The 27,763-nt window shown below is 37.5% G+C and overlaps 1 protein-coding gene and 1 pseudogene across 1 annotated transcript; both read right to left on the minus strand.

Moving 5' to 3' along the window:
- Nucleotides 1-786: 786 nt before the first annotated feature.
- LOC101118284 (olfactory receptor 5W2-like) lies at nucleotides 787-18,928 on the minus strand (the record flags this gene model as incomplete). The annotated part of the gene is made up of 3 exons (XM_060394256.1): nucleotides 18,896-18,928; nucleotides 2,193-2,539; nucleotides 787-1,386 (listed from the first exon to the last, which is right to left on the minus strand). Coding segments are annotated over exons 1-3 (980 nt in total), but the record flags the coding sequence as incomplete, so codon positions are not given.
- A 1,179-nt stretch (nucleotides 18,929-20,107) lies between these two features.
- Nucleotides 20,108-20,802, minus strand: LOC121820499 (olfactory receptor 5W2-like; annotated as a pseudogene).
- Between the last annotated feature and the right edge of the window lie 6,961 nt (nucleotides 20,803-27,763).

Below are 27,763 nucleotides of genomic sequence, written 5' to 3' on the forward strand. Positions count from 1 at the left end.
ATGTATATGGTACAGTGCATGAATATTTAATATGTGTTACATTCTGAAATAATTACTACAATAAAGTTAGTTAACACATTCATCAATTTACATAGCTATCACTTTGAGTGTGCATACCATGAAAACCCTTAAGGTCTACTTGCTCAGCAAATTTCAGTCTTACGATACACAACTGTTAACTAGAGTCACAGTGCACATTAGACACCCAGAACTTATTCATCAAGCACCAGAAAGTCTGTAAACTTTGACCAACATCACCCATTGCTCCCATCTTTCAGCCTGTAGCAATAGCCAATCTATTCTCTATTTCTATGTGTTTGACCAATTGGATTCTTCTTGTATGTGAGACCGTATAGTACTTGTCTTCCTCTGTATGAACTATTTCACTTAGCATATGCCCCTCATGGTTCTTCCCTGTTGTAACCAATGACTTCTTCTAACAGGCATGGACTCACACACTTCAAGATCAGAGTAACTGTCAGATCCTCTGCCTGCTATTTTTTTTCATCTAAAAATTGAATCATTTTCTGGATTCAGATAGTGCTTGACTAAAAACTGAACAAAAACTAATATATTGTAAAAGTCAGAAAAAAAATTCCTGGAACCGAATGCCATAACAAATTCTGGAAATATAAAGAAGCATGACAGGTAGGGAAAATAGCAATATATTTCAAATAGAAATTATGTTTCTCATGTAACCTACCATTTAATTTTAATAAATCATCAGTCACCACATAAGTATGGCTGTACATGTGTGCACATATACAAAATATAAATTTTTAAAACCATTTATTCTTTGATTTTTTCAGGGTCTGTTTCACATCCTTATTCCTTAGGCTATAAATCAGAAGGTTTAACAGGAGAATCACAAGGATATGAAACAAAGAGGTCATTTTGTCTTCATCTAGAGAGTAGGATGAACTTGGCCTGAAATACATGAAGACCATTATTCCCTTGAAAATTGCCATAGAAGTTAGGTGAGAGGTGCAAGTAGAGAAAGCCTTTAACCCCCCTTTGGCAGAGTAGATCTTCAAGACCGATAGGATAATATATGAGACAAGAACTCCTGAAATTGTACTCAGTTCAATGAAGCCAAAAGCAGTAAATATCAGTAACTCATTGACCTGTATATCTGGGCAAGATAGCAATAGGAGAGGAGCAACATCACAAAAAAAATAATTAATCTTATTTGATCCACAGAAACATAAGTGGAGTGCTAATGTCATGTGTATCAGAGCATCTGCTATTCCCACCAGATAAACCCCAGCGATAAGCAGGGAGCACACCCTGCTGGACATGCTGACTGCATAGAGCAAGGGGCTGCTGACTGCCTTGTACCAGTCATAGGCCATCACTGCCATCAGGAGACATTCACGATCCATATAGGTATCAGTTCAGTTCAGTTCAGTTCAGTCGCTCAGTCGTGTCCGACAATTTGCAACCCCATGAATCACAGCACACCAGGCCACCTCCCTGTCCATCACCAACTCCCGGAGTTCACTGAGACTCACGTGTCCATCGAGTCAGTGATGCCATCCAGACATCTCATCCTCTGTCGTCCCCTTCTCCTCCTGCCCTCAATCCCTTCCAGCATCAGAGGCTTTTCCAATGAGTCAACTCTTCTCATGAGGTGGCCAAAGTATTGGAGTTTCAGCTTTAGCATCATTCCTACCAAAGAAATCCCAGGGCTGATCTCCTTCAGAATGGACTAGTTGGATCTCCTTGCAGTCCAAGGGACTCTCAAGAGTCTTCTCCAATACCACAGTTCAAAAGCATCCATTCTTTGGCGCTCAGCCCTCTTCACAGTCCAACTTCCACATCCATACATGACTACTGGAAAAACCATAGCCTTGACTAGACGGACCTTAGTCAGCAAAGTAATGTCTCTGCTTTTTAATATGCTGTCTAGTTTGGTTATAACTTTCCTTCCAAGGAGAAAGTGTCTTTTAATTTCATGGCTGCAATGACCATCTGCACTGATTTTGGAGCCCCCCAAAATAAAGTCTGACACTGTTTCCCCATCTATTTCCCATGAAGTGATGGGACCAAATGCCATGACCTTCATTTTCTGAATGTTGAGTTTTAAGCCAACTTTTTCACTCTCCTCTTTCACTTTCATCAAGAGGCTTTTTAGTTCCTCTTCACTTTCTGCCATAAGGATGGTGGATCTGCATATCTGAGGTTATTGATATTTCTCCTGGCAATAGAGCACCAATAACTGCAGAGCACAGCCATAGAAAGGAATTGATTTGTTCTTATCAAATAGATCCACCAGCATCTTGGGGCCAACTGCTGTGGAAATGCTGAGACCACTGAAGGAGAGGCAGCTGAGGAAAAAGTACATGGGTGTGTGCAGCTGGGGATCCATTCTGATCATGGTTATTATTCCAAGATTTGCCAGAAGAGTAATGAGATAAACAAAGAGAAATATGGTAAATAGGATCACTTTGTTTACAGCATTATCAGTAATTCCCAAGAAAATGAAATCAGTCATGGAGGAGCAATTCCTTCTATCCGTTCTTCTTAGTTCTGATGTAAACTTTTGAGAAAATGATTTTAAAAAATGACACTTGCATGTGAAACGCTTTTTGGCATCTACAAAATGTCATAAGACAGAATATACTTTTCTGTAAGTGTCTTTTTATACTTAGAAAATTATTCAGTCATGCACCCATTCTTTAAAGAGGCATAACTGTCTATTCTGCAATAATGAAAAAGTATCTTAGAAAGACTTTTGAGAAATTTGATGTAAATTTAGATGTCATTCATGAGGCTTGTTCCTTTCTATAAGCTCTTCTCTGAGTGTTAGTTTCTTCATCCCAGAGAGTAGATTTAGAAAAATTTAACTCTTTACATCTTGAGAAAAACCTAGAAGAGACATCAGTGTTAGAGAGACCAGACAGTAAGATATAGGACTGAGCATTTATGAGGGCTGAAAATAGTCACTTAGATACAAAAATCAATACTAATTTTTATGTTTCTCAAACAAGTATGATTGGTTTTAGAGAATTTGACTTAGTTCCAGAAACAGTGAGCATATCAATGGCTAGCAATAAAAGAAAAGTAATTATATTACTTATTTTAGTTTATGTTATGTTCAGTATTTGCTGAGACATGAATTAAGTATTATTGACCTGGTGTTCTAGAAATTTATTCTTGCTTTCCCAAAATGCTCATTACCTCTTTGTGTAGTGGTAGTTGTCAAAAGGTGAATCTCTTAATGAGTGGAAAAAAAGAGCTAAAAGGAAGTGAAAACACCATATTTATTGTATAATTCGCATCATTTTATATGTTGAATGGCCTGTTAGTTACTAAATTGGAAATAAGATGACGGACAATAATGTTTCTAAAATGCATAGGCTTTTCCCTTTGTAATATATATGAGTATATGCATTAATGTTTGTAAGAATAGAATGTAAGCAATGAACGTTTTCCCTCAGAACTAAGAAACATGGCATGTGGTTCTCATGGAGATGAATTTTACATGTTTTTATCTTTATTGTGTTACGTACGCTATTTTAATTTAACAAAATATGCTTTAAATTCATGTATACATTTTTCCAAAGGTAAAAAAGAGTAAATATTTCCTGTGAATAAAGAACAAAATAAAACAAATAAACAGTTGCATTGTGGATATTAACAAGTTCAGATTCTTGTGATTCTGAAATCGAAATATTTCTAGCCATTGAGTTCAGATTTTAATGAGTAAGCTGGCACAAAATGGTTCATTTACAATTTGTTTCTTCAAAATGTTAAGTATTTTCTTCTATATTCTTTAAGTTAGGAACTGGAAACCTACCTGAGATGAGCAAGTCTTGACTAGTTGAACAATAAACAGGTGACCTCTTATTTTACCAGGTACACTGGGACTTAAATCCCTGTGCTACTGACCCTTTGCTTTGATGTTATGCAAACATTTCATTAATTATATTTCTGCTTCTATATTTCCCCCTAAGAATTCAGAAGCTACTTAGCACAAGCTCAGTTTTCATGCCTTCCTACTGTCATTAAATTGATCTATGGTAAAAAGAAAACTGCATAATTTTTTTTGTATGATGTGCTTCACAGTTATTCTGAAATGATTCTGTCCTTCTTTAGTTAAAGAGTAAACCTACTGAAACTCAAAAAGATCCTCCCCCCATTATTTCCATTTCTTTAGATTTGTTCATAGTGTTCTGGAGTCTCCTTCACATCTCATTGTAGGATATTACCACGCTTGATTCATGTTTTCCTTTTTACTGAAATTTAATGAGTACATCATAAAATGCACCTTTCTAATGTATACCATTGTTTGTTTTTTCATTGTGTTTTCAAGGTTCTTAGGTTATCATCAGTATTTACTTCCACAACATTTTCATTACTATGATAAGAAATCCATATGTAGTAGCTGTCGCTTTCCCTTCCTACCTCCCTGAGCCCTGGCAACTACTAATTTACTTTCTGATTCTTTGTGCTTCCAATTCTTGGCTTCCTTTTGAACAGAATTATGCAACATGCTTTTTTTTTTTCTTTGTTGTTATTCTTTTCATCAGCCTTCTTGTATTCATTGAAATATTTTCAACGTTCATCTATATTGCATGCATTGCATATTCATCCTTTGAATTTTTGCCATACTTCATCTATTTTGACAAACAAAAATTAGCAAAATTATCATAAGTCATTTCTGGGTCTTGTCTTTAATAAGATAGTGTGTGAAAGCCATGAATTACCGTATAGAAATTCCAACTACCCATCTTATTTTACAATGTGGCACATTCTGATATTACATGAACTGACAGGGGAGAATTTGGGTCTATCTTTCTAGATATTCTCATCTACTCTCAATTATTAAAGAACTTGCAACCTAGCCCATCTTTCCACTGAATATTTCATGAAACCTCAGTAAACATGAGAAAGAACAAAATAAGGAGTCAGTGATCATTCTCTTAAGTTATTTAGTTTTGAAATACAGTTTTTGTAGGAAGAGATAACTAGAACAGTGTGCAAAAATAAATCAGAAACAAGTTTTTGAATATATATAAATGCATGAATATTCAAGTGTTTCCCAGGTGGCTCAGCAGAAAAGAATTTGACTGTCTAGCAGGAGATGTGAGTTCGATCCCTAGGAAGAGAAAAGCCCCTGGAGTAGAAAATGACAACTCACTCCAGTGTTCTTGCCTGAAAAGTTTCTTGGGCAGAGGAGCCTTATCATCCATGGGGTTGCAAAGAGTCAGGTATGACAGAGCACGTATGGTCAGGTCATTCTCTTAAGTTATCTAGTTATGAAATGCAGTTTATGTAGCAAGAGATATGTGGAACAGTGTACAAAAATATATTAGAGAAGCAATCTTTTGAATATGTATGTGTGTGTATATATATATATATATATATATATATATATATGCATGCATATTCAAAGATTGAGGTAAAATGTTTGAAAACCATATAGCCAAATTATATGAAGAATTCTCACAGACAGTAAGACAACAAACAACCTAATAAAAATTGAACAAAAATTTTGAACAAATTAAGTCTCATCAAGAAGATATATACAAAGAAACCCACTTCAGAGCTAGAAACACATGCAAACTGAAAATGAAGGGATGTGAAGATATTCCATTCAAATGAAAATCACAGTAAAGCTGGAAAAGCAATACTCACAGCAGACAAGATAGACCTTAAAATAACAAATGTTAAAAGAGACAAGGATAGACACTACCCAATGACCAAGGGATCAATCCATGAAGAAGACATAATAATTGTAAATATGTATACACTCAACACAGGAACACACCATCAATATATAAGGCAAGTGCTAATATCTATAAAAGGGGAAATTGGCGGTAATACAACAAAGGTGGGGAACTTTAACATTCAAATTACACCAATGGATGGATCACCCAGGCAGAAAATTAATAAGTAAACCAATTCTTAAATGGCACAATAGACCAGATAGATTTGATATTTATAGGACATTCCATCTGAAAGAAGCAGAATACACTTTCATCTCAAGTAAACATGGGACATTTTCCACAGTAGATCATATCATGGATCACAAACCAAAACCTGGTACTTTTTTTTTAAATTGAAATAATAAAAAGCATCTGTTTCCAATGACAATATGAGAAGTCCATTACAAGATAAAGCTGTTTGTGTTTTTACACAAGTATATAGAAGCTAAACAATATGTGACTAAACAACCAATATCACTGAAGAAAACTAGGAGGAAATAAAAGAAATACCTAGAGAAAAATGACAACAAAATATGACAATCCAAAACCTAAGGTGCTCTGCCAGGGTCCAGCCCCAGTGAATCCAGGGAATTTGAAGCAGGGATGGAGTTGGTGATTAAAGAGAGATTAATTAGAAATTTAAAGAGAGATTAGAGAAGAATAATGTAGTGAAAAAAATAGAGGAGAAAAGAGGCTGATATTCCTTGGTTTACATGGAAAGCTAATAAAGTCTCAAGACAAGAAACTTGAACCGTCTGTGTAGGCCACAGGTGCCCACTTGAATAGCAGAGGGTGCCCCACCTTGGGCTCCCTCTCACGTGGGACTTAGAAGCCCAGGCAAATAAGGAGACACAGCAAGCCTCTGTGTTCCAAGGGATCAGCCTGAAAAAGAGAGGGAGGGAGAGGGGGAGAGAGTTGACACGGGGGAGGCCAAGCTTGTGCAAAACCCCATAACTTTATTTTCAAAAGGTGTTATCCATTGTGTTATACACAATGGAAGATGCAGAGTCATGCAGGGGCAGCAGTCCTGACCCTTACCTATACCAGGCTTTCTTTCTGCATATCTTTCCATATACAAAAGGTCTCAGGTGATTTACATTATCTTATGGCCAAGAGGCCTGTTAACACTTTATGGCTCTCTTCCTTAATGAATGTTAATCTCATTTTCCCTGAAGTGTTTTTCTTTAATCTGCATCACCCTCAAAGGACTAAATAAAGTTACATCCCTGTAGAACAAATGTGCAGTGGGTTATAACAAATAAAGTACTTAACTCAAAGATCTATGTTGCTACTTGTTTTTTTCTATATACCAACTATATCAACAACAACAAAAAAAGATATGAAAACTTGACAGCAAGTATTGGCTTAACAATGACACCCTTAATCAGTCTTAGTCTAATGATTTTTTTCCTAGAATTTTTTAAGCTTTCTGTGCCTCTTGCAGTTGGAAGGCTGTAAACAATCACATGCGCAGTTGCAAAAATCTGGACAGTCCTGTCGGGCAAGTTAGAAAGCTATCAGACGGGTTTGAGCTAAGACACTCCTTTTATGCCCAGGAGACTTATTAACTAGAGCTCTAAGTTAATTTTCTTTAGAGAAAGGTGGTAGGGAATAGCCCCCCTGTAATGTCAGAAGAGTATAGTATGGCAAACAGTAAACAGACAAATTTTGGTTTTGGGGTAGATGCTCGGGCAGAGGACCCCTTGAGACCTGAGACTCGCCTTTGCCTGTCAAGCCTCTTCCTCATGACCTTTGTCATGGGTGAGATTCCTCATGCTGGCTCCCGGCAGTGCTCAGCAAAAACAGTTCTAAGAAGGAAGCTTATTGCAATACAATCTTACCTCAGGAAACAGGAAAAATCAGAAATAAACAAACTTGCATTACACCTAAAGCAACTAGGGAAAGAATAAGCGAAACTAAAGTTAATAGATGGAACCAAAACATAAACATCAGAAAATAAATAAATTAAAAATATAAAGAAAATAATAACAAAGGTCAGTGAAACTAAAATCTGATTCTTTGAGAATATGAAGTTGATAAACCTTCAGTCAGACTCATCAAGAGAAGAAAAGAGAAGACTCAGGTCAACAAAATTAGAAATGAAAAATGAGAAGTAACAACTGACATTACAGATATTTTCCATCAGTCATCGGTGATGTGTAAAAGGGTTGTGCTATGGAAAGAAGAAGGAAAGTTAGTGATGAGAACTGAAGTAGACAGCCTAAAATACATCAGAATCTTCTGATATGTTGTTCCCTATTTTTGTGGAATTTCAAGAATTTTCATGGAACAGAAGAGTATCTCCATGCCATTGCCACAACTTTGATTTGAATTGTGAATTTCATAAAAAAAACACTCAGTTCTTCTTTAAGTTATCCAAATTCCAGACGAGGAAGCCTATTTTAATCAAATATTGTCTGCTGTAATATTATTTTTTACTTCCATTTAATGGGCTTAATTTTTTTTCTTTTTTTATATCATATTTATTAGATCCAATAAAATGGAGCAATATGTAGGTCAAATCAGTCTTTAGATGCTGTAATATACATCTGACATTTGAATGGAGACATTAACTAGATTACATGTATATATACTGCACAATACCTGCCAATCCACTGATGCATCGTTTGTCTTAGACTTTAATTTTCAGACAATATTTTCTGTTAGGATGCCTTTTATGAGCAACATTTCCAAAATAGTTCAGTGAATTGATAAAATATGGCAGGAATATAAACCTATACATCTTTTATATAAAATAATAATTTTATGTTTGTAACTTTTTCCACAATGAGAACGTTTCCTAACATGTCATAATGTTTCACTGCTGCTACTAAGTCACTTTAGTTGTGTCTGACCCTGTGAGACCCCATAGATGGCAGCCCACTAGGCTCCCCTGTCCCTGGGATTCTCCAGGAAAGAACACTTGAATCAGTTGCCATTTTCTTCTCCAATGCATGAAAGTGAAAAGTGAAGGTGAAGTTGCTCAGTCGTGTCCAACTTTTAGCAACCCCATGGACTGTCTCACAAATGCCCTCAAATTTTTATCCCATGACCATTTTGTGGTTCATTTATCACTAAACTGCTTAGGTCATTAATGCCTACTACTAGTATCAGCTTAAATTCATTAGTATATAATCTATAAGATGTACTATATTAAAAAAAAACTGAGTTCTGAAAGATCACTCAGCAAATCTTTGATTTAATTTAAGACAAAACCTTTAAGAAACTGCATAATGTTTGAGTGAGACTGAAATAATGTTTGAATGACAATTGAATCAAAAATTAGCATAACTGAAAAGTCAAAATGATTTTCCAAAACAGTAAGTGCCCTATATAAACGCTGCCCACATACTAAGCATGATATCTGAGGAAACCTGCAATATTTCTTAACAGTGAAGCTGTGCTTAGTCACTCAGTCATGTCTGATTCTGTGACCCCATTGATTGTAGCCCATCAGGCTCTTCTCTCTATAGGGATTCTCCAGGCAAGAATACTGGAGTGGGTTGCCACTTTCTCCTCCATGTGTCATGTCATCTAATTTTAATTACACAGTTACTATATGTGTGTGGTTGTGTGCACATATGCATAGTTCAAATATTTAAAAATATAGTTTAGCTTTCAATTTTACTAAAGCCTCTTTCACATTCTTGTTCCACAGGCTAAATACCAGAGAATTCAGCAGGGGAATCACAAAAGTGTAAAAGAAAGAGATTATTTTGTCTTCATCAAGAAAGTAGGATGAATTTGGCCTGAAATACATAAAGATTACAGCTCCCTGGAAAACTGACACTGCAGTTAAGTGGAAGGTGCAGGTGGTAAAAGCTTTGACTCTCCCCTCAGCAAAGTGGATCTTCAAGAGTGAAATAAAAGCAGAAGATGGCAGAGGAATAGGATGGGGAGACCACTTTCTCCCCCACAAATTCATCAAAAGAACTTTTAAACGCTGAATAAATTCCAAAAAACTCCTGAATGCCGGCAGAGGATATCAGGCACCCAGAAAAAGCAGCCCATTGTCTTCGAAAGGAGATGTGTTATCAATGGTGCTGTATAGAAGGATAAGTCTTGAGACTACTATAAAAATAAGACTGAAAACCAGAAGCAGGAGGCTTAAGTCCAAACCCTAAGAACACCAGAGAACTCCTGACTCCAGGGAACATTACTCGACAGGAGCTCATCAAACGCCTCCATACCTACACTGAATCCAAGCACCAACCAAAGGCCAATAAGTTCCAAAGCAAGACATACCATGTAAATTCTCCAGCAACCCAGGAACACAGCCCTGAGCTCTAATATACAGATTGCCTGAAGTTACTCCAAAACCATTGACATCTCATAACTCATTACTGAACACTTCATTGTACTCCAGAGAGAAAAAATCCAGCTCCACCCACCAGAACACTGACACAAGCTTCCCTAACCAAGAAACCTTGACAAGCCACCTGTACAGCCCCACCCACAGCAAGGAATCTCCACAATAAAGAGAACTCCACAAACTGCCAGAATACAGAAAGGCCACCCCAAACTCAGCAATATGAACAAGATGAAGAGACAGAGGAATACCCAGCAGGTAAAGGAACAGGATAAATGCCCACCAAACCAAAGAAAAGAGGAAGAGATAGGGAATCTACTTGATAAAGAATTCCAAGTAATGATAGTGAAAATGATCCAAAATCTTGAAATCAAAATGGAATCACAGATAAATAGCCTGGAGACAAGGATTGAGAAGATGCAAGAAAGGTTTAACAAGGGCCTAGAAGAAATAAAAAAGAGTCAATATATAATGAATAACACAATAAATGAGATCAAGAACACTCTGGAGGCAACAAATAGCACAATAACAGAGGCAGAAGATAGGATTAGTGAAATAGAAGATAGAATGGTAGAAATAAATGAATCAGAGAGGAAAAAAGAAAAACAAATTAAAAGAAATGAGGACAATCTCAGAGACCTCCAGGACAGTGTTAAACGCCCCAACATTCGAAGTATAGGAGTTCCAGAAGAAGACAAAAGAAAGACCATAAGAAAATACTTGAGGAGATAATAGTGGAAAACTTCCCTAAAATGGGGAAGGAAATAATCACCCAAATCCAAGAAACCCAGAGAGTCCAAAACAGGATAAACCCAAGGTGAAACACCCCAAGACACATATTAATCAAATAACAAAGATCAAACACGAAGAACAAATATTAAAAGCAACAAGGAAAAAACAACAAATAACACACAAGGGGAATCCCATAAGGATAACAGCTGATCTTTCAATAGAAACTCTTCAGGCCAGGAGGGAATGGTAAGACATCCTTAAAGTGATGAAAGAAAATAACCTACAGCCCAGATTACTGTACCCAGCAAGGATCTCATTCAAATATGAAGGAAAAATCAAAAGCTTTACAGACAAGCAAAAGATGAGAGAATTCAGCACCACCAAACCAGCTCTCCAACAAATGCTAAAGGATCTTCTCTAGACAGGAAGCACAAAAAGGGTGTATAATCTCGAGCCTGAAACAATAAAGTAAATGGTAATGGTATCATACTTATCCATAATTACCTTAAATGTAAATGGTTTGAATGCCCCAACCAAAAGACAAAGACTGGCTGAATGGATAAAAAAACAAGACCCCTATATGTGTTGTCTACAAGAGACCCACCTGAAAACAGGGGCCACATACAGACTGAAAGTGAAGGGCTGGGAAATGTTATTCCATGCGTATAGAGACCAAAATAAAGCAGGAGTAGGAATACTCATATCAGATAAAATAGACTTTAAAACAAAGGCTGTGAAAAGAGACAAAGAAGGACACTACATTGCTGGGAGCCAGTGTGAGGAGTCCCCCTCGCCCCCCCCCCCCACCCCCGTGCAAAGGTCATGAGAAAGGAGGCTTGGCATATGCAAAGGCAGGATCAAACCTCAGGGGTCCCCCTGGAAATTCTTGAGCATCTACCCAACCAAAACCAGAGTCTGCCTGCCTTACTGTTTTGTACTTTTACTTACACTTCTGATATTACAGGGGGCTGTCCCTCACCACATCTCTCTGAGAAGGAGTTAGAGCTCTAGTTAATAAAATTCCTGGGCGTGACAAGAGTGTTTCAGTTCACAAACTCCTCTGAAATTTCTCTAGCCTACCTGACAGATTCGTCTGGTCAAATGTGATTGTTCATAGCCTCCCAACCATGAGAGGCATGAGATGCTTTAACTTTCTAAATACAGATTATTTTGAGAAGTTAGAAAATTATTAATATAGTATAGTGGGTTGATTAGAAATTATACTGGTGAAGGGTTTTCATTTGTTGGGCCAATATTTGTTGCTAAGTCTCTATAGCCCCTGCCCTTATACACATTAATGAATATGACTAGCATTTGGGAGATATAAGTATTAACCTTAATATTAATCATGTTAAACCTTAGGCTAAGTAAATTTTTTCTTTATAATGCACTGCACCTTCACCCTATAGGAATGCAACTTTATCTGGTGCTTTTGGAGGATGGCGCCTGGGTTTAAGAAACATCACCCCTGGAAAAAATAAGTTTTCTGGTTGACTGACGGTTATCAGAAAGAAAGGGTCATAAAATGTTAGCAGGCCTCATGGCCAGAAGATGATGTAAAGCCCCTAACACCTTTGTATACATTTGTATAAAGCACCTGATTTTGATAAAGGTCAGGTCTGCTGACCCCACATGACTTTGTATTTTATCTCTATGTGTAACAAAAAGTATATAAGCGGACCTGAAATATAAAGAGACAGATCAGTTCCTGGAAAGACTGGTCTCCTTATGTCGTTTTTTTCTCTCACCTTCTGGCTGAATTCCCATCTGGAGCGTGGACGTTCGCCAAGCCTAATAATTTTGCCAGGGCTTCTAAGATCTGACTGGGGAGGCCTTTGTGTCTCCACTCCTTCAGGAGACTGGGAAGATGCCTGTAGCCTATGTAGGTGGTGCAAACTCCCTGTCTTGGAGTTTTATTGGTTTTCCACATAAACCAAGTTATTCAGCATCCTTTTCTCCACTAAATTTTTCCATTACACTATCCTTTTCTAATCTCTCTTTATATCTGTAATTAAATAGTTCTTTCCTAGGCACTGGCACCGTCCACCCTTCGAATTACCCTGGATCCACCAGGGCTGGACCCTGACACTACATAATGATCAAATGAAGATATCTTCAAGAAGAAGATATAACAATTATAAATATATATATACACCCAACAGAGGAGCACCGCAATAAGTAAGACAAATTCTAACAAGTATGAAAGGGGAAATTAACAATAACACAATAATAGCGGGAGACTTTAATAACCCACTCACACCTATGGATAGAGCAACTAAACAGAAAATTACTAAGGAAACAAAAACTTTAAATGATACAATAGACCAGTTAGACCTAATTGATATCTATAGGACATTTCACCCCAAAACAATGAATTTTACCTTTTTCTCAAGCACACAAGGAAACTTCTCCAGGATAGATCGCATCCTGGGCCATAAATCTAGCCTTGGTAACTTTTTAAAAAATTGAAATCATTCCAAGCATCTTTTTTGACCACAATGCAGTAAAATTAGATCTCAATTACAGGAGAAAAACTATTAAAAATTCCAACATATGGAGGCTGAAACACACACTGCTGAATAACCAACAAATCACAGAAGAAACCAAAAAAGAAATCAAAATATGATAGAAACTAATGAAAATGAAAACACAACAACCCAAAACCTGTGGGACACTGTAAAAGCAGTGCCAAGGGAAAAGTTCATAGAAATACAAGCATACCTCAAGAAACAAGAAAAAGTCAAATAAATAACGTAACTCTACACCTAAAGCAACTATAAAAGGAAGAAATGAAGAACACCAGAGTTAGTAGAAGGAAAGAAACGTTAAAAGTTAGGGCAGAAATAAATGCAAAGGAAACAAAAGAGACATAGCAGAAATCAATAAAGTCAAAAGCTGGTTCTTTGAAAGTATGAATAAAATTGACAAACCATTAGCCAGACTCGTCAAGAAAAAAAGTGAGAAAAAATCAAATAAATAAAATTAGAAATGAAAATGCGGAGATCACAAAAGACAACACAGAAATACAAAGGATCATAAGCATTGACAATTATATGCCAATAAAAAGGACAACTTGCACGAAATGGACAAATTCTTAGAAAAGTACAATTTTCCAAAACTGAACCAGGAAGAAATAGAAAATCTTAACAGACCCACCGCAAGCATGGAAATTGAAACTGTAAACAGAAATCTTCCAGCAAACAAAAGCCCAGGTCCATATGGCTTCACAGCTGAACTCTACCAAAAATTTAGAGAAGAGCTAACACCTATCCTACTCAAACTCTTCCAGAAAATTGCAGAGGAAGGTAAACTTCCAAACTCATTCTATGAGGCCACCACCACCCTAATACCAAAACCTGACAAAGATGTCACAAAAAAAGAAGACTACAGGCCAATATCACTGATGATCATAGATGCAAAAATCCTCAACAAAATTCTAGCAATCAGAATCCAACAACACATGAAAAAAAATCATACATGATGACCAAGTGGGCTTTATCCCAGGGACGCAAGGATTCTTCAATATCCACAAATCGATCAATGTAATACACCATATTAATAAATTGAAAAGTAAAAGCCATATGATTGTATCAATAGAGGCAGAGAAAGTCTTTGACAAAATTCAGCATCCATTTATGATAAAAAAAAAAAAAACCTCCAGAAAGCAGGAATAGAAGGAACATACCTCAACATAATAAAAGTGATGCATGACAAACCAACAGCAAACATTATCCACAGTGGTGAACATTGAAAACATTTCATCTAAAGTCAGGAATAAGACAAAGGTGCCTAGATTCACCACTACTATTCAACATAGTTTTGAAAGTTTTGGCAACAGCAATCAGAGCAGAAAAAGAAATAAAAGGAATCCAAATGGAAAAAGAAGTAAAACTCTCACTGTTTTCAGATGACATGATCATCTACTTAGAAAACCCTAAAGACTCTACCAGAAAATTACTAGAGCTAATCAATGAATACAGCAAAGTTGCAGGATATAAAATCAACACACAGAAATCCTTTGCATTCCTATACACTAATAATGAGAAAATAGAGAAATTAAGGACACAATTCCATTAACCATTGCAATGAAAAAAATAAAATACTTAGGAATATATCTACCTAGAGAAACTAAAGACCTATATATAGAAAACTATAAAACACTGGTGAAAGAAATCAAAGAGAACTCTAATAGATGGAGAAATATACCATGTTCATGGATCAGAAGAATCAATATAGCGAAAATGAGTATACTACCCAAAGCAATCTATAGATTCAATGCAATCCCTATCAAACTACCAATGGTATTTTTCAGAGCTAGAACAAATAATTTCACAATTTGTATGAAAATACAAAAAAAAACCTCGAATAGTCAAAGCAATCTTGAGAAAGAAGAATGGAACTGGAGGAATCAACCTGTCTGGCTTCAGGCTCTACTACAGAGCCACAGTCATCAAGAGAGTATGGTACTGGCACAAAGACAGAAATATAGATCAATGGAAGAAAATAGAAATCCCAGAGATAAATCCACACACCTATTGAGACCTTGCCTTCCACAAAGGAGGCAAGAATATAAAATGGATTAAAGACAATGTCTTTAATGAGTGATGCTGGGAAAACTGGCCAACCACTTATAAAAGAATGAAACTAGAACACTTTTTAACACCATACACAAAAATAAACTCAAAATGGATTAAAGATCTAAATGTTAAGACCAGAAACTATAAAACTCCTAGAGGAGAACACAGGAAAAACATTCTCCAACGTAAATCACAGCAGGTTCCTCTATGACCCACGTCCCAGAATATTCGAATTTCAGTTCAGTTCAGTTCAGTCACTCAGTCGTGTCCAACTCTTTACGACCCCATGAATCGCAGCATGCCAGGCCTCCCTGCCCATCACCAACTCCCAGAGTTCACACAGACTCACGTTCATCAAGTCTGTGATGTCATCCAGCCATCTCATCCTCGATCATCCCCTTCTCCTCCTGCCCCCAATCACTCCCAGCATCAGAGTCTTTTCCAATAAGTCAATACTTCGCATCAGGTGGCCAAAGTACTGGAGCTTCAGCTTTAGCATAAGTCCTTCCAAAGAAATCCCAGGGTTGATCTTCAGAATGGACTGGTTGGATCTCCTTGCAATCCAAGGGACTCTCAAGAATCTTCTCCAACACCACAGTTCAAATGCATCAATTCTTCGGTGCTCAGCCTTCTTCACAGTCCAACTCTCACATCCATACATGACCACAGGAAAAACCATAGCCTTGACTAGACGGACCTTAGTCGGCAAAGTAATGTCTCTGCTTTTGAATATACTATATAGGTTGGTCATAACTTTTCTTCCAAGGAGTAAGTGTCTTTTAATTTCATGGCTGCAATCACCATCTGCAGTGATTTTGGAGCCCCAAAAAATAAAGTCTGACACTGTTTCTACTGTTTCCCATCTATTTCCCATGAAGTGATGGGACCGGATGCCATGATCTTCGTTTTCTGAATGTTGAGCTTTAAGCCAACTTTTTCACTCTTCTCTTTCACTTTCATCAAGATGCTTTTTAGCTCCACTTCACTTCTGCCATAAGGGTGGTGTCATCTGCATATCTGAGGTGATTGATATTTCTCCTGGCAATCTTGATTCCAGCTTGTGTTTCTTCCAGTCCAACGTTTCTCATGATGTACTCTGCATATAAGTTAAACAAGCAAGGTGACAATATAAGCCTTGACGTACTCCTTTTCCTATTTGGAACCAGTCTGTTGTTCCATGTCCAGTTCTAACTGTTGCTTCCTGACCTGCATACAGATTTCTTAAGAGGCAGGTCAAGTGTTCTGGTATTCCCATCTCTCTCAGAATTTTCCACAGTTTAATGTGATCCACACAGTCAAAGGCTTTCACATAGTCAATAAAGCAGAAATAGATGTTTTTTTTATTTTTTTCTGGAACTCTCTTGCTTTTTCCATGATCCAGCGGATGTTGGCAGTTTGATTTCTGGTTCCTCTGCCTTTTCTAAAACCAGCTTGAACAGCAGGGAGTTGACGGTTCACGTATTGCTGAAACCTTGCTTGGAGAATTTTGAGCATTACTTTGCTAGCATGTGAGATGAGTGCAATTGTGTGGTAGTTTGAGTATTCTTCGGCATTGCCTTTCTTTGGGATTGGAATGAAAACTGACCTTTTCCAGTCCTGTGGCCACTGCTGAGTTTTCCAAATTTGCTGGCATATTGATTGCAGCATTTTCACAGTATCATCTTTCAGGATTTGAAAGAGCTCCACTAGCTTTGTTCATAGAGATGCTTTCTAAGGAAAACATGGCTTCACATTCCAAGATGTTTGACTCTAGATGAGTGATCACATCATCATGATTATCTGGGTCATGAAGATCTTTTTGTACAGTTCTTCCATGTATTCTTGCCACCTCTTCTTAATATCTTCTGCTTCTGTTAGGTCCATACCATTTCTGTCCTTTATAGAGCCCATCTTTGCATGAAATATTCCCTTGGTATCTCTAATTTTCTTAAAGAGATCTCTAGTCTTTCCCATTCTGTTCTTTTCCTCCATTTCTTTGCATTGATCGCTGAAGAAGGCTTTCTTATCTCTTCTTGCTGTTCTTTGGAACTCTGCATTCAGATGCTTATATCTTTCCTTTTCTCCTTTGCTTTTTGCCTCTCTTCTTTTCACAGCTATTTGTAAGGCCTCCTCACACAGCCATTGTGCTTTTTTGTGTTTCTTTTCCATGGGGATGGTCTTGATCCCTGTCTCCTTTAAAATTTCACAAACCTCATTCCATAGTTCATCAGGCACTGTATCTATCAGATCTAGGTCCTTAAATCTAATTCTCACTTCCACTGTATAATCATAAGGGATTTGATTTAGGTCATACCTGAATGGTTTAGCAGTTTTCCCTACTTTCTTTAATTTGAGTCTGAATTTGGCAATAAGGAGTTCATGATCTGAGCCACAGTCAGCTCCTGGTCTTGTTTTTGTTGACTGTATAGAGCTTCTCCATCTTTGGCTACAAAGAATATAATCAATCTGATTTCGGTGTTGACCATCTGGTGATGTCCATGTGTAGAGTCTTCTCTTATGTTTTTGGAAGAGGGTTTTTGCTATTACCAGTGTATTTTCTTGACAAAATTCTATTAGCCTTTGCCCTGCTTCATTCCATACTCTAAGGCCAAATTTGCCTGTTACTCCAGGAGTTTCTTGACTTCCTACTTTTGCATTCCAGTCCCCTATAATGAAAAGGATATCTTTTTTGGGTGTTAGTTCTAAAAGGTCTTGTAGGTCTTCATAAAACCATTCAACTTCAGCTTCTTCAGCATTACTGGTTGGGGCATAGACTTGGATTACCATGATATTGAATGGTTTGCCTTGGAAACAAACAGAGGTCATTCTGTCATTTTTGAGATTGCATCCAAGTACTGCATTTCTGACTCTTTTGTTGACCACGATGGCTACTCCATTTCGTCTGAGGGATTCCTGCCCACAGTAGTAGATATAATGGTCATCTGAGTTAGATTCACCCATTGCAGTCCATTTTAGTTCGCTGATTCCTAGAATGTCGACGTTCACCCTTGCCATCTCTTGCTTGACCACTACCAATTTGCCTTGATTCATGGACCTGACATTCCAGGTTCCTATGCAATATTCCTCTTTACAACATCGGATCTTGCTTCTATCACCAGTCACATACACAACTGAGTATTGTTTTTGCTTTGGCTCCATGCGTTCATTCTTTCTGGAGTTATTTCTCCACTGATCTCCAGGAGCATATTGGGCACCTACTGACCTGGGAAGTTCCTCTTTCGGTGTCCTATCATTTTGCCTTTTCATACTGTTCATGGGGTTCTCAAGGCAAGAATACTGAAGTGGCTTGCCATTCCCTTCTCCAGTGGACCACATTCTGTCAGACCTCTCCACCATGACCTGCCCAACTTGGGTTGCCCCACACGGCATGGCTTGGTTTCATTGAATTAGACAAGGCTGTGGTCCTAGTGTGATTAGATTGACTAGTTTTCTGTGAGTATGGTTTCAGTGTGTCTGCCCTCTGATGCCATCTTGGAACACCTACCATCTTACTTGGGTTTCTCTTACCTTGGGCGTGGGGTATGTCTTCACAGCAGCTCCAGGAAAGCACAGCCGCTGCTCCTTACCTTGGACTGGGGATATCTCCTTACAGCCGCCATTCCTGACCTTCAATGTGGGATAAAAGCAAAAATAAAAAATGATACCTAATTAAACTTAAAAGCTTCTGCACAACAAAGGAAACTATAAGCAAGGTGAAAAGAGAGCCTTCGGAATGGGAGAAAATGATAGCAAATGAAGCAGCTGACAAACAACCAATCTCAAAAATATACAAACAACTCCTGTAGCTCAATTCCAGAAAAATAGACGACCCAATAAAAAAATGGGCCAAAGAACTAAACAGATATTTCCCAAAGAAGACATACAGATGGCTAACAAACACATGAAAAGATGCTCAACATTACTCATTATAAGAGAAATGCAAATCAAAACCATAATGAGGTACCATTTCACGCCAGTCAGAATGGCTGTGATCCAAAAGTCTACAAGCAATAAATGCTGGAGAGGGTGTGGAGAAAAGGGAACACTCTTACATTGTTGGTGGGAATGCAAACTAGTGCAGCCACTATGGAGAACAGGATGGAGAATTCTTAAAAAAACTGAAAATAGAACTGCCTTATGACCCAGAAATCCCAATGCTTGGTATACACACCAAGGAAACCAGAATTGAAAGAGACATGTGTGCCCCAATGTTGATCACAGCACTGTTTATACTAGCCAGGACATGGAAGCAACCTAGATGTCCATCAGCAGAGAATGGATAAGAAAGCTGTGGTACATATAAACAAGGGAGTATTACTCGGCCATTAAAAAGAATGCATTTGAATCAGTTCTAATCAGGTGGATGAAACCGGAGCCTGTTATACAGAGTAAGGTAAGCCAGAAAGAAAAACACCAATTCAGTATACTAACACATATATATGGAATTTAGAAAGATGGTAACAATAACCCTGTATGCCAGACAGCAAAAGAGACACAGATGTATGGAACAGGCTTTTGGACTTTGTGGGAGAGTGAAAGAGTGGGATGATTTGGGAGAATGGTATTGAAACATGTGTAATATCATATCTGAAATGAATCACCAGTCCAGGTTCAATGCATGATACTGGATGCTTGGGGCTGGTGCACTGGGCTGACCCAGAGGGATGGTATGGGGAGGGAGGATGGGGGATGTTTCAGGATTGGGAACACGCCTGTACCTGTGGCTGATTCACGTTGATGTATGGCAAAACCAATACAATATTGTAAAGTAATTAACCTTCAATTAAAATGAATAAATTTATATCAAAAAATATGAGCAACTACTCCTAAAATAGTACTCAGTTCAATAAAACCCAAAGCAGTGAATATCACTAACTCATTGGCCTGTGTATCTAAGCAGGACAGGAAAAGATAAACAAACAAACAAACAAACAAATAAATAAAAGCCGATGTAAATTACACAGAAAATGGTTAATCACATTTGACCCACAGAAGCATAAATGGAATGTTAATGCTGTGTGTATCTGAGAAACTGTTATCTCCACCAGGTAAACCCCAGCCATGAGCAGGAAGCACACCCTTCTGAATATACTGACTGCATAGAACAAGGGGCTGCTGATGGCCTGTACAAGTCGCAGACCATCACTGTCCACAGTAGAGATTCAGAATCTGGAAACATACAGAAGACCAAGAATTACAGAGCACAGCCATAGAAGGGGGCAGTTTTGTTCTTTATAAATATTTCCATCAGCATCTTCAGCCCAATTGCTGTGGAATTGCAGAGGCCACAGAAGGAGAGGTGGCTGAGGAAAAAGTACATGGATGTGTGCAGCTGGGGATCCGTCCTAATCAGGATTATCATTTCAAGATTTGCCAGAATATTGATGAGATAAATAAGGAGAAACATTGTAAATAGAATCACTTTGTTCTCAGTGTTATCAGTAATTCCCAGGAAAATGAATTCAGTCAAGGAGGAACAATTCCCTCTATCCATTCTTCTTTATTTTTGCATAAACTTCTGAGAATATGATGAAGACAATGACACTTGCATGTGGTAACACTTCTGCGCATCTGTAAAATATCATAAGGCAGAACATTTTTTTTCTGTAATCTTTTTAAAAGCAGCAATATTCTACCCATGCACCCTCTCTTCAAAGAGGCATAGCTGTCTATTCTGCAGTAATTAAAATTATTCGAAAAAGACCTTTGAGAAAGTTTGATGTAAATCTAGATGTCATTTATAAAGTGTGTTTCTTTCTACAAGCTCTTCTCTGAGCCTTAATATATATATATTTTTAATGTCAGAGTGTAGATCTTAATGGATTTACATTTTTTCACCAGTTCAAAACCATATGGAAGAGAAACTACTGTTGGGGAGAGCATACTCTAAGACATAAGACTAAAAATTTCCTATGCTTGAATATATTCAGTAGGATACAGAAAGTGATTATAATTCATTTTTCTGAAAAAAAATGTGATTGGTTGCAGAATCTTTGCCTTAGTTCCAGAAGTAGTTAGTATATTACTAATTAGTAATAATAAAAAATAATTTTGTTACCTGTTTTAGTTTATCTTGTATTTGGTGAGATATGAAGTAAGAAAATTATTGCTTCTTCTATTCTAGAAATTATTATTTCTCTTTCACGTTGTTCATTATCTCTTTGTAGGGTGGTTGTTGTCAAAGATAACTTTTTTGACCAATGAAAGAAAAAGGCTAAAAGGGAGTGAAGACAATGGAATGTACCATATACGTTTGAATTAATTCATATTTTAAACGTTTTTTACATTATAAAACAGAAATGAAATTAAGGATAGTACATGCTTTTAAAACACATAGACCTCTATCTATACAATATGTGTGTATTTGTGTTTGAGCATGTGTTTATATTTTAATGTATACAAGAATAGAATGCATTTAATGGATTCCCCCACCCCACCCCACCCCCTCAGGTCAGTTGAGTTCAGTTCAGTCACTCAGTCGTGTCTGACTCTTTGCGACCCCATGAATCGCAGGACTACAGGCCTCCCTGTTCATCATCAACTCCTGGACTCACGTCCAACTCAGACTCACGTCCATCAGGTCAGTGGTGCCATCCAGCCATCTCATCCTCGGTCCTCCCCTTCTCTTCCTGCCCCCAATCCTTCCCAGCATCAGAGTCTTTTCCAATGAGTCAACTCTTCACTTTTGCGACCCCATGAATCGCAGGACTACAGGCCTCCCTGTTCATCACCAACTCCTGGACTTCACTCAGACTCACGTCCATCAGGTCAGTGGTGCCATCCAGCCATCTCATCCTCGGTCCTCCTCTTCTCTTCCTGCCCCCAATCCTTCCCAGCCTCAGAGTCTTTTCCAATGAGTCAACTCTTCACATGAGGTGGACTTTAGCATCATTCCTTCCAAGGGAATCCCAGGGTTGATCTCCTTCAGAATGGACTGGTTGGATCTCCTTGCAGTCCAAGGGACTCTCAAGAGTCTTCTCCAACACCACAGTTCAAAAACATCAATTCTTTGGCTCTCAGCCTTCTTCACAGTCCAAATGTCACATCCATGCATGACCACAGGAAAAACCATAGCCTTGACTAGACGGACCTTAGTTGACAAAGTAATGTCTCCGTTTTTAAATATACTATCTAGGTTGGTCATAACTATTCTTCCAAGGAGTAAGCGTCTTTTAATTTCATGACTGCAGTCACCATCTGCAGTGATTTTGGAGCCCAAAATAATGATGTTTGACACCGTTTCCTGTATTTCCCCATCTATTTCTCATGAAGTGATGGGACCAGAAGCCATGATCTTCATTTGCTGAATATTGAGCTTTAGGCGAACTTTCTCACTCTCCACTTTCACTTTCATCAAGGGCTTTTTTGTTCCTCTTCACTTTCTGCCATAAGGGTAGTTTCATCTGCATATCTGAGGTTATTGATATTTCTCCTGGCAATCTTGATTCCAGCTTGTGTTTCTTCCAGTCCAACATTTTTCATGATGTACTTTGCATATAAGTTAAATAAGCAGGGTGTCAATATACAGCCTTGACGTACCCCTTTTCCTATTTAGAACCAGTCTGTTATTTCATGTCCAGTTCTAACTGTTGCTTCCTGACCTGCATACAGATTTCTCAAGAGATTTCCCCCTTCAGGTCCAAGTAAACATGACATATGGCTTACAAGGAGATGAAGTTGTACATGTTTTTATTTTCATTGTGATATCTGCAGTATTCCTTCAATAAAATAAAACAAAATATACCTTAAATTCACGTATACACTTGCCCCAAAATAAAAGAAATAAAGGCTTTTTTGTGACCCAGTAACAAATAAAATAAAATAAAATGCAATATTGTGGATATTAACCTATTCAGACACATTCTTCTGAGAATCTGAGATTCTGAGAAAAAAAAAAAAGATTATTTCTAGTCATAAAATACAGGTTTAATAAGCAAGCAAGCATAGAAGCCTTCATTTACATTTTGTCCTCAAAAACCTAAGTATTTTCTCCTATATTCTTTAAGTTAGAATCTGGAAACCTACCTGAGACGAACACATCTTAGGTAGCTGAACAATAGGTAGAGGACTTTTTATTTTACTAGGTACAATATGACTTAAATCACAGAAGCTATTGCACTTAGATGCTGGTGTTATTTGAGGAAGGACATGACAACCCACTCCAGTATTCTTGCTAGAGAATCCCGTGGACAGAGGATCCTGGTGGGCTGCTGTCCGGAGGGTCGCATTGAGTTGGACACGACAGAAGCGACTTAGCATGCATGCATGCATTGGAGAAAGAAATGGCAACCCACTCCAGTATTCTTGTCTGGAGGATCCCAGGGACAGAGGAGTCTGGTGGGCTGCTGTCTATGGGGTCGCACAGAGTCGGACATGGCTGAAGTGACTTAAAAGCAGTAGCAACAGCAGCCGGCTGCTGGTGTTATTAAAACACTCCATTAATTACTTTCCTACTTCTCTATATTCCCATGTGAATTCACAAACAACTTGCCAAATATTGTTTTTATACTTCACTCTTGTCACCAAATTGATCTGTTGTAGAAAGGACACTGCAGGCTGTTTATATGGTGTGCTTCACAATTACCCTGAAACTATCTTTTTCTCTAGTTAAAGAGGAAACTTAAGGGAACTCAAAAAGTTCACCCCCTTCATCATTTCCAGTTCCTCTGTGTTTTTGAAACATTCTCCCTCTATACCTCATTTAAGAATATTACTGCACTTTGGTTGTATTTTTTTCATATTGAAATGTAATCCCTGAATCATAAAATTCATCATCTTAATAAGTACAGTTCTTTGGTTTTTAATATATTTTCCAGGTTGTTCAGTCATTATCACTACTTCCAGAACTTTTTCATCGGTTCAATAAAAAGCTCATAGTTATTAGCTATCACTGCCCCTTCCTCCCTCCCTGAGCCCTGGAAACCATTAATCTATTTTTTATTCCATGTGGTTTCCTGTTCTTTGCCTTGCCCATAAACAGAATCATGCAGTATGTTTGAGTACCTACATTTATTATTTTAAGTTGGATAACAAAATATCACCCAATGAGATTTTTGTTTCATTAAAAATAGATATCTTAAAATAATTAAAAGCATGTCTTAAGAAGAAAATGTCTTCCTTAGATACAATTAAGATAAAAATAATCTATATTTGGGGTTTTTCTGGTGCCCCTGGCGACAGTAAAATTCTGTAAGCAAATGTCTACCCAGACATTATTTTTACAGAACATAGTTGTCTGTTCCTCAAACATGGAATATTGTGATACAGGGTTCACTGCACTATAGGGTACCAAAGTTCAGTATGTCTCCCTGCAGCAGGGAGAATGACTACAGGAGTTAGTAAGGGCATAAAGACAGGGTTGTTCTACAAGCAGGGCATCACTTCGGGTAATATAAAGATACACTGAGATGTTCCAAGAACTTATGCACCACATCAATACCAAAAATATATAATGCACACTTCTTTTGCACAAGATACTGTTAGATTTTAACAATTTGACAGTGAAAATACTTTGTGGAAACATTTTTAGAGTATGCTTTATCAAGAAAACTTTATCTACTAAATGATACTGAAAATAAACGTCAGGCATGAAAATATCCCTTTTCTCAGAAAAAGGCAAAAGCATTATTAAGATCTCAGAAATCATCTCCATATCCATCACAAATTGATGTCCAGTATGATCCTTTAATTTGGATATTTTGAGTTATATAGTAGTAAAATCATATAGCTTTTACATTTTTATGTGAAACATTTCATTCAATTTTTTTTTGGTATATGAAATTTCTCTATACTTACGTATGTCAAGATAGTTTATTCATCCTAATAGTTATTTAGTTTTCCCAGGTGCTAACTTACATACAGTTATCTAATCTAGAGGAGCAGTCAGTATACTTGATCTATAAAGTTTCATTGGAACTGGACACACCAATTATTTATTTATATATATTCATGATTGCTTTTATGATACAGGGGAATCTTGAGAGCAGTGACAAACATATTTGTCATGTAGTAATGGAACCGGATGCCATGGTCTTAGTTTTCTTTAATGTTGAGTTTTGAGCAAGCTTTTTCACTCTCTTCTTTCACCCATTTAGAAACTCGTTAGTTCCTCTTCACTTTCTGCCGTTAGAGTCATCCTCTGCATATGTGAGGTTATTGATGCTTTCAAATTGTGGTGCTGGAGAAGACTCCCTAGAGTCCCTTGGATAGCAAGGAGATCCAACAAGTCCATCCTAAAGGAAATCAACCCTGAATATTCATTGGAAGGACTGATACTGAAGCTGAAGCTCCAATACTTTGGCCACCTGATGAGAATTGCCAATTCATTGAAAAAGACCCTGGTGCTGGGAAAGATTGAGGCCAAAAGGAAAAGAGGGTGGCAGAGGATGAGATGGTTGGATAGCATCACTGGTTCAATGGGCATGAAATTGGGCAAATTCTTGGAGAGTGATGGATAGGGAACCATGGTTTCCCTTCATGGGAACAGAGAGGAAGAAAAGTTCCTGCTGCAGTCCATGGGGTGGCAAAGTGTCAGCACAACTTAGCAACAGAACAAAAACAGCAACTTTTTACATCTGTTTTGCTTACTGGAGGGCTAATAAATGTAAATATCCTCTCCTATGAGCATTCTATTAGATTCCTGAATTGGAATAACAGGTCACACAAAAGTTATGTTTGAAAGTGTTTGGTCTTCTGAATCTCATCCTATCTAGATGGCTTCATGTCACCTCTATTTAAGATTAAAACAGCCAACACATAGAGCCCAATTACTATTTTGAAGATGAAGTAGCTCCCTGTATTTTTTTAAACAGTTTTCAAGTCCTTTCCAATACTGGGATGGATTTACACAGCAGGAGGGTCATATTTTATAGAGACAGATTGTATCACCTGGAAAGGAACTTGGAGGTATTCTAGTTGAAGTCTCTGTCTTACATAAGGGAATCTGAGGGTCAGAAAGGAATAGCTATGTTCTAAGTTTAGAGTGGCATTGCTACCTGGTGCATAATACATGTCTAAAGCCAGAGATCCAATTTGGATTCCTTTTATTTATTTTTCTGCTCTGATTGCTGTGGCCAAAACTTCCTGAACTATGTTGAATAGTAGCAGTGAAAGTGGACACCCTTGTCTTGTTCCTGACTTTAGGGGAAATGCTTTCAATTTTTCACCATTGAGGATAATGTTTGCTGTGGGTTTGTCATAGATAGCTTTTATTATGTTGAGGTATGTTCCTTCTATTCCTGCTTTCTGGAGAGTTTTTATCATAAATGGATGTTGAATTTTGTCAAAGGCCTTCTCTGCATCTATTGAGATAATCATATGGTTTTTATTTTTCAATTTGTTAATGTGGTGAATTACATTGATTGATTTGCGGATATTGAAGAATCCTTGCATCCCTGGGATAAAGCCCACTTGGTCATCATGTATGATCTTTCTTAATGTGTTGTTGGATTCTGATTGCTAGAATTTTGTTGAGGATTTTTGCATCTATGTTCATCAGTGATATTGGCCTGTAGTTTTCTTTTTTTGTGACATCTTTGTCAGGTTTTGGTATTAGGGTGATGGTGGCCTCATAGAATGAGTTTGGAAGTTTACCTTCCTCTGCAATTTTCTGGAAGAGTTTGAGGAGGATAGGTGTTAGCTCTTCTCTAAATTTTTGGTAGAATTCAGCTGTGAAGCCGTCTGGACCTGGGCTTTATTTTGCTGGAAGATTTCTGATTACAGTTTCAATTTCTGTGCTTGTGATGGGTCTGTTAAGATTTTCTATTTCTTCCTGGTTCAGTTTTGGAAAATTGTACTTTTCTAAGAATTTGTCCATTTCTTCCACGTTGTCCATTTTATTGGCATACAACTGCTGATAGTAGTCTCTTATGATCCTTTGTATTTCTGTGTTGTCTGTTGTGATCTCTCCATTTTCATTTCTAATTTTATTGATTTGATTTTCTCTCTTTGCTTCTTGATGAGTCTGGCTAATGGTTTGTCAATTTTATTTATCCTTTCAAAGAACCAGCTTTTGGCTTTGTTGATTTTTGCTATGGTCTCTTTTGTTTCTTTTGCATTTATTTCTGCCCTAATTTTTAAGATTTCTTTCCTTCTACTAACTCTGGGGTTCTCCAACTCTTCCTTTTCTAGTTGCTTTAGTTGTAGAGTTAGGTTATTTATTTACTGGCCACAGCAATCAGAGCAGAAAAAGAAATAAAAGGAATCCAAACTGGAAAAGAAGAAGTAAAACTCTCACTGTTTGCAGATGACATGATCGTCTACATGGAAAACCCTAAAGACTCCACCAGAAAATTACTAGAGCTAAGCAATGAATATAGTAAAGTTGCAGGATATAAAATAAACACACAGAAATCCCTTGCATTCCTATACACTAATAATGAGAAAGTAGAAAAAGAAATTAAGGAACAATTCCATTCACCATTGCAACGAAAAGAATAAAATACTTAGGAATATAT

This window comes from Ovis aries, chromosome 10 (genome assembly GCF_016772045.2).
Source record: "Ovis aries strain OAR_USU_Benz2616 breed Rambouillet chromosome 10, ARS-UI_Ramb_v3.0, whole genome shotgun sequence".
Taxonomy (NCBI): domain Eukaryota; kingdom Metazoa; phylum Chordata; class Mammalia; order Artiodactyla; family Bovidae; genus Ovis; species Ovis aries.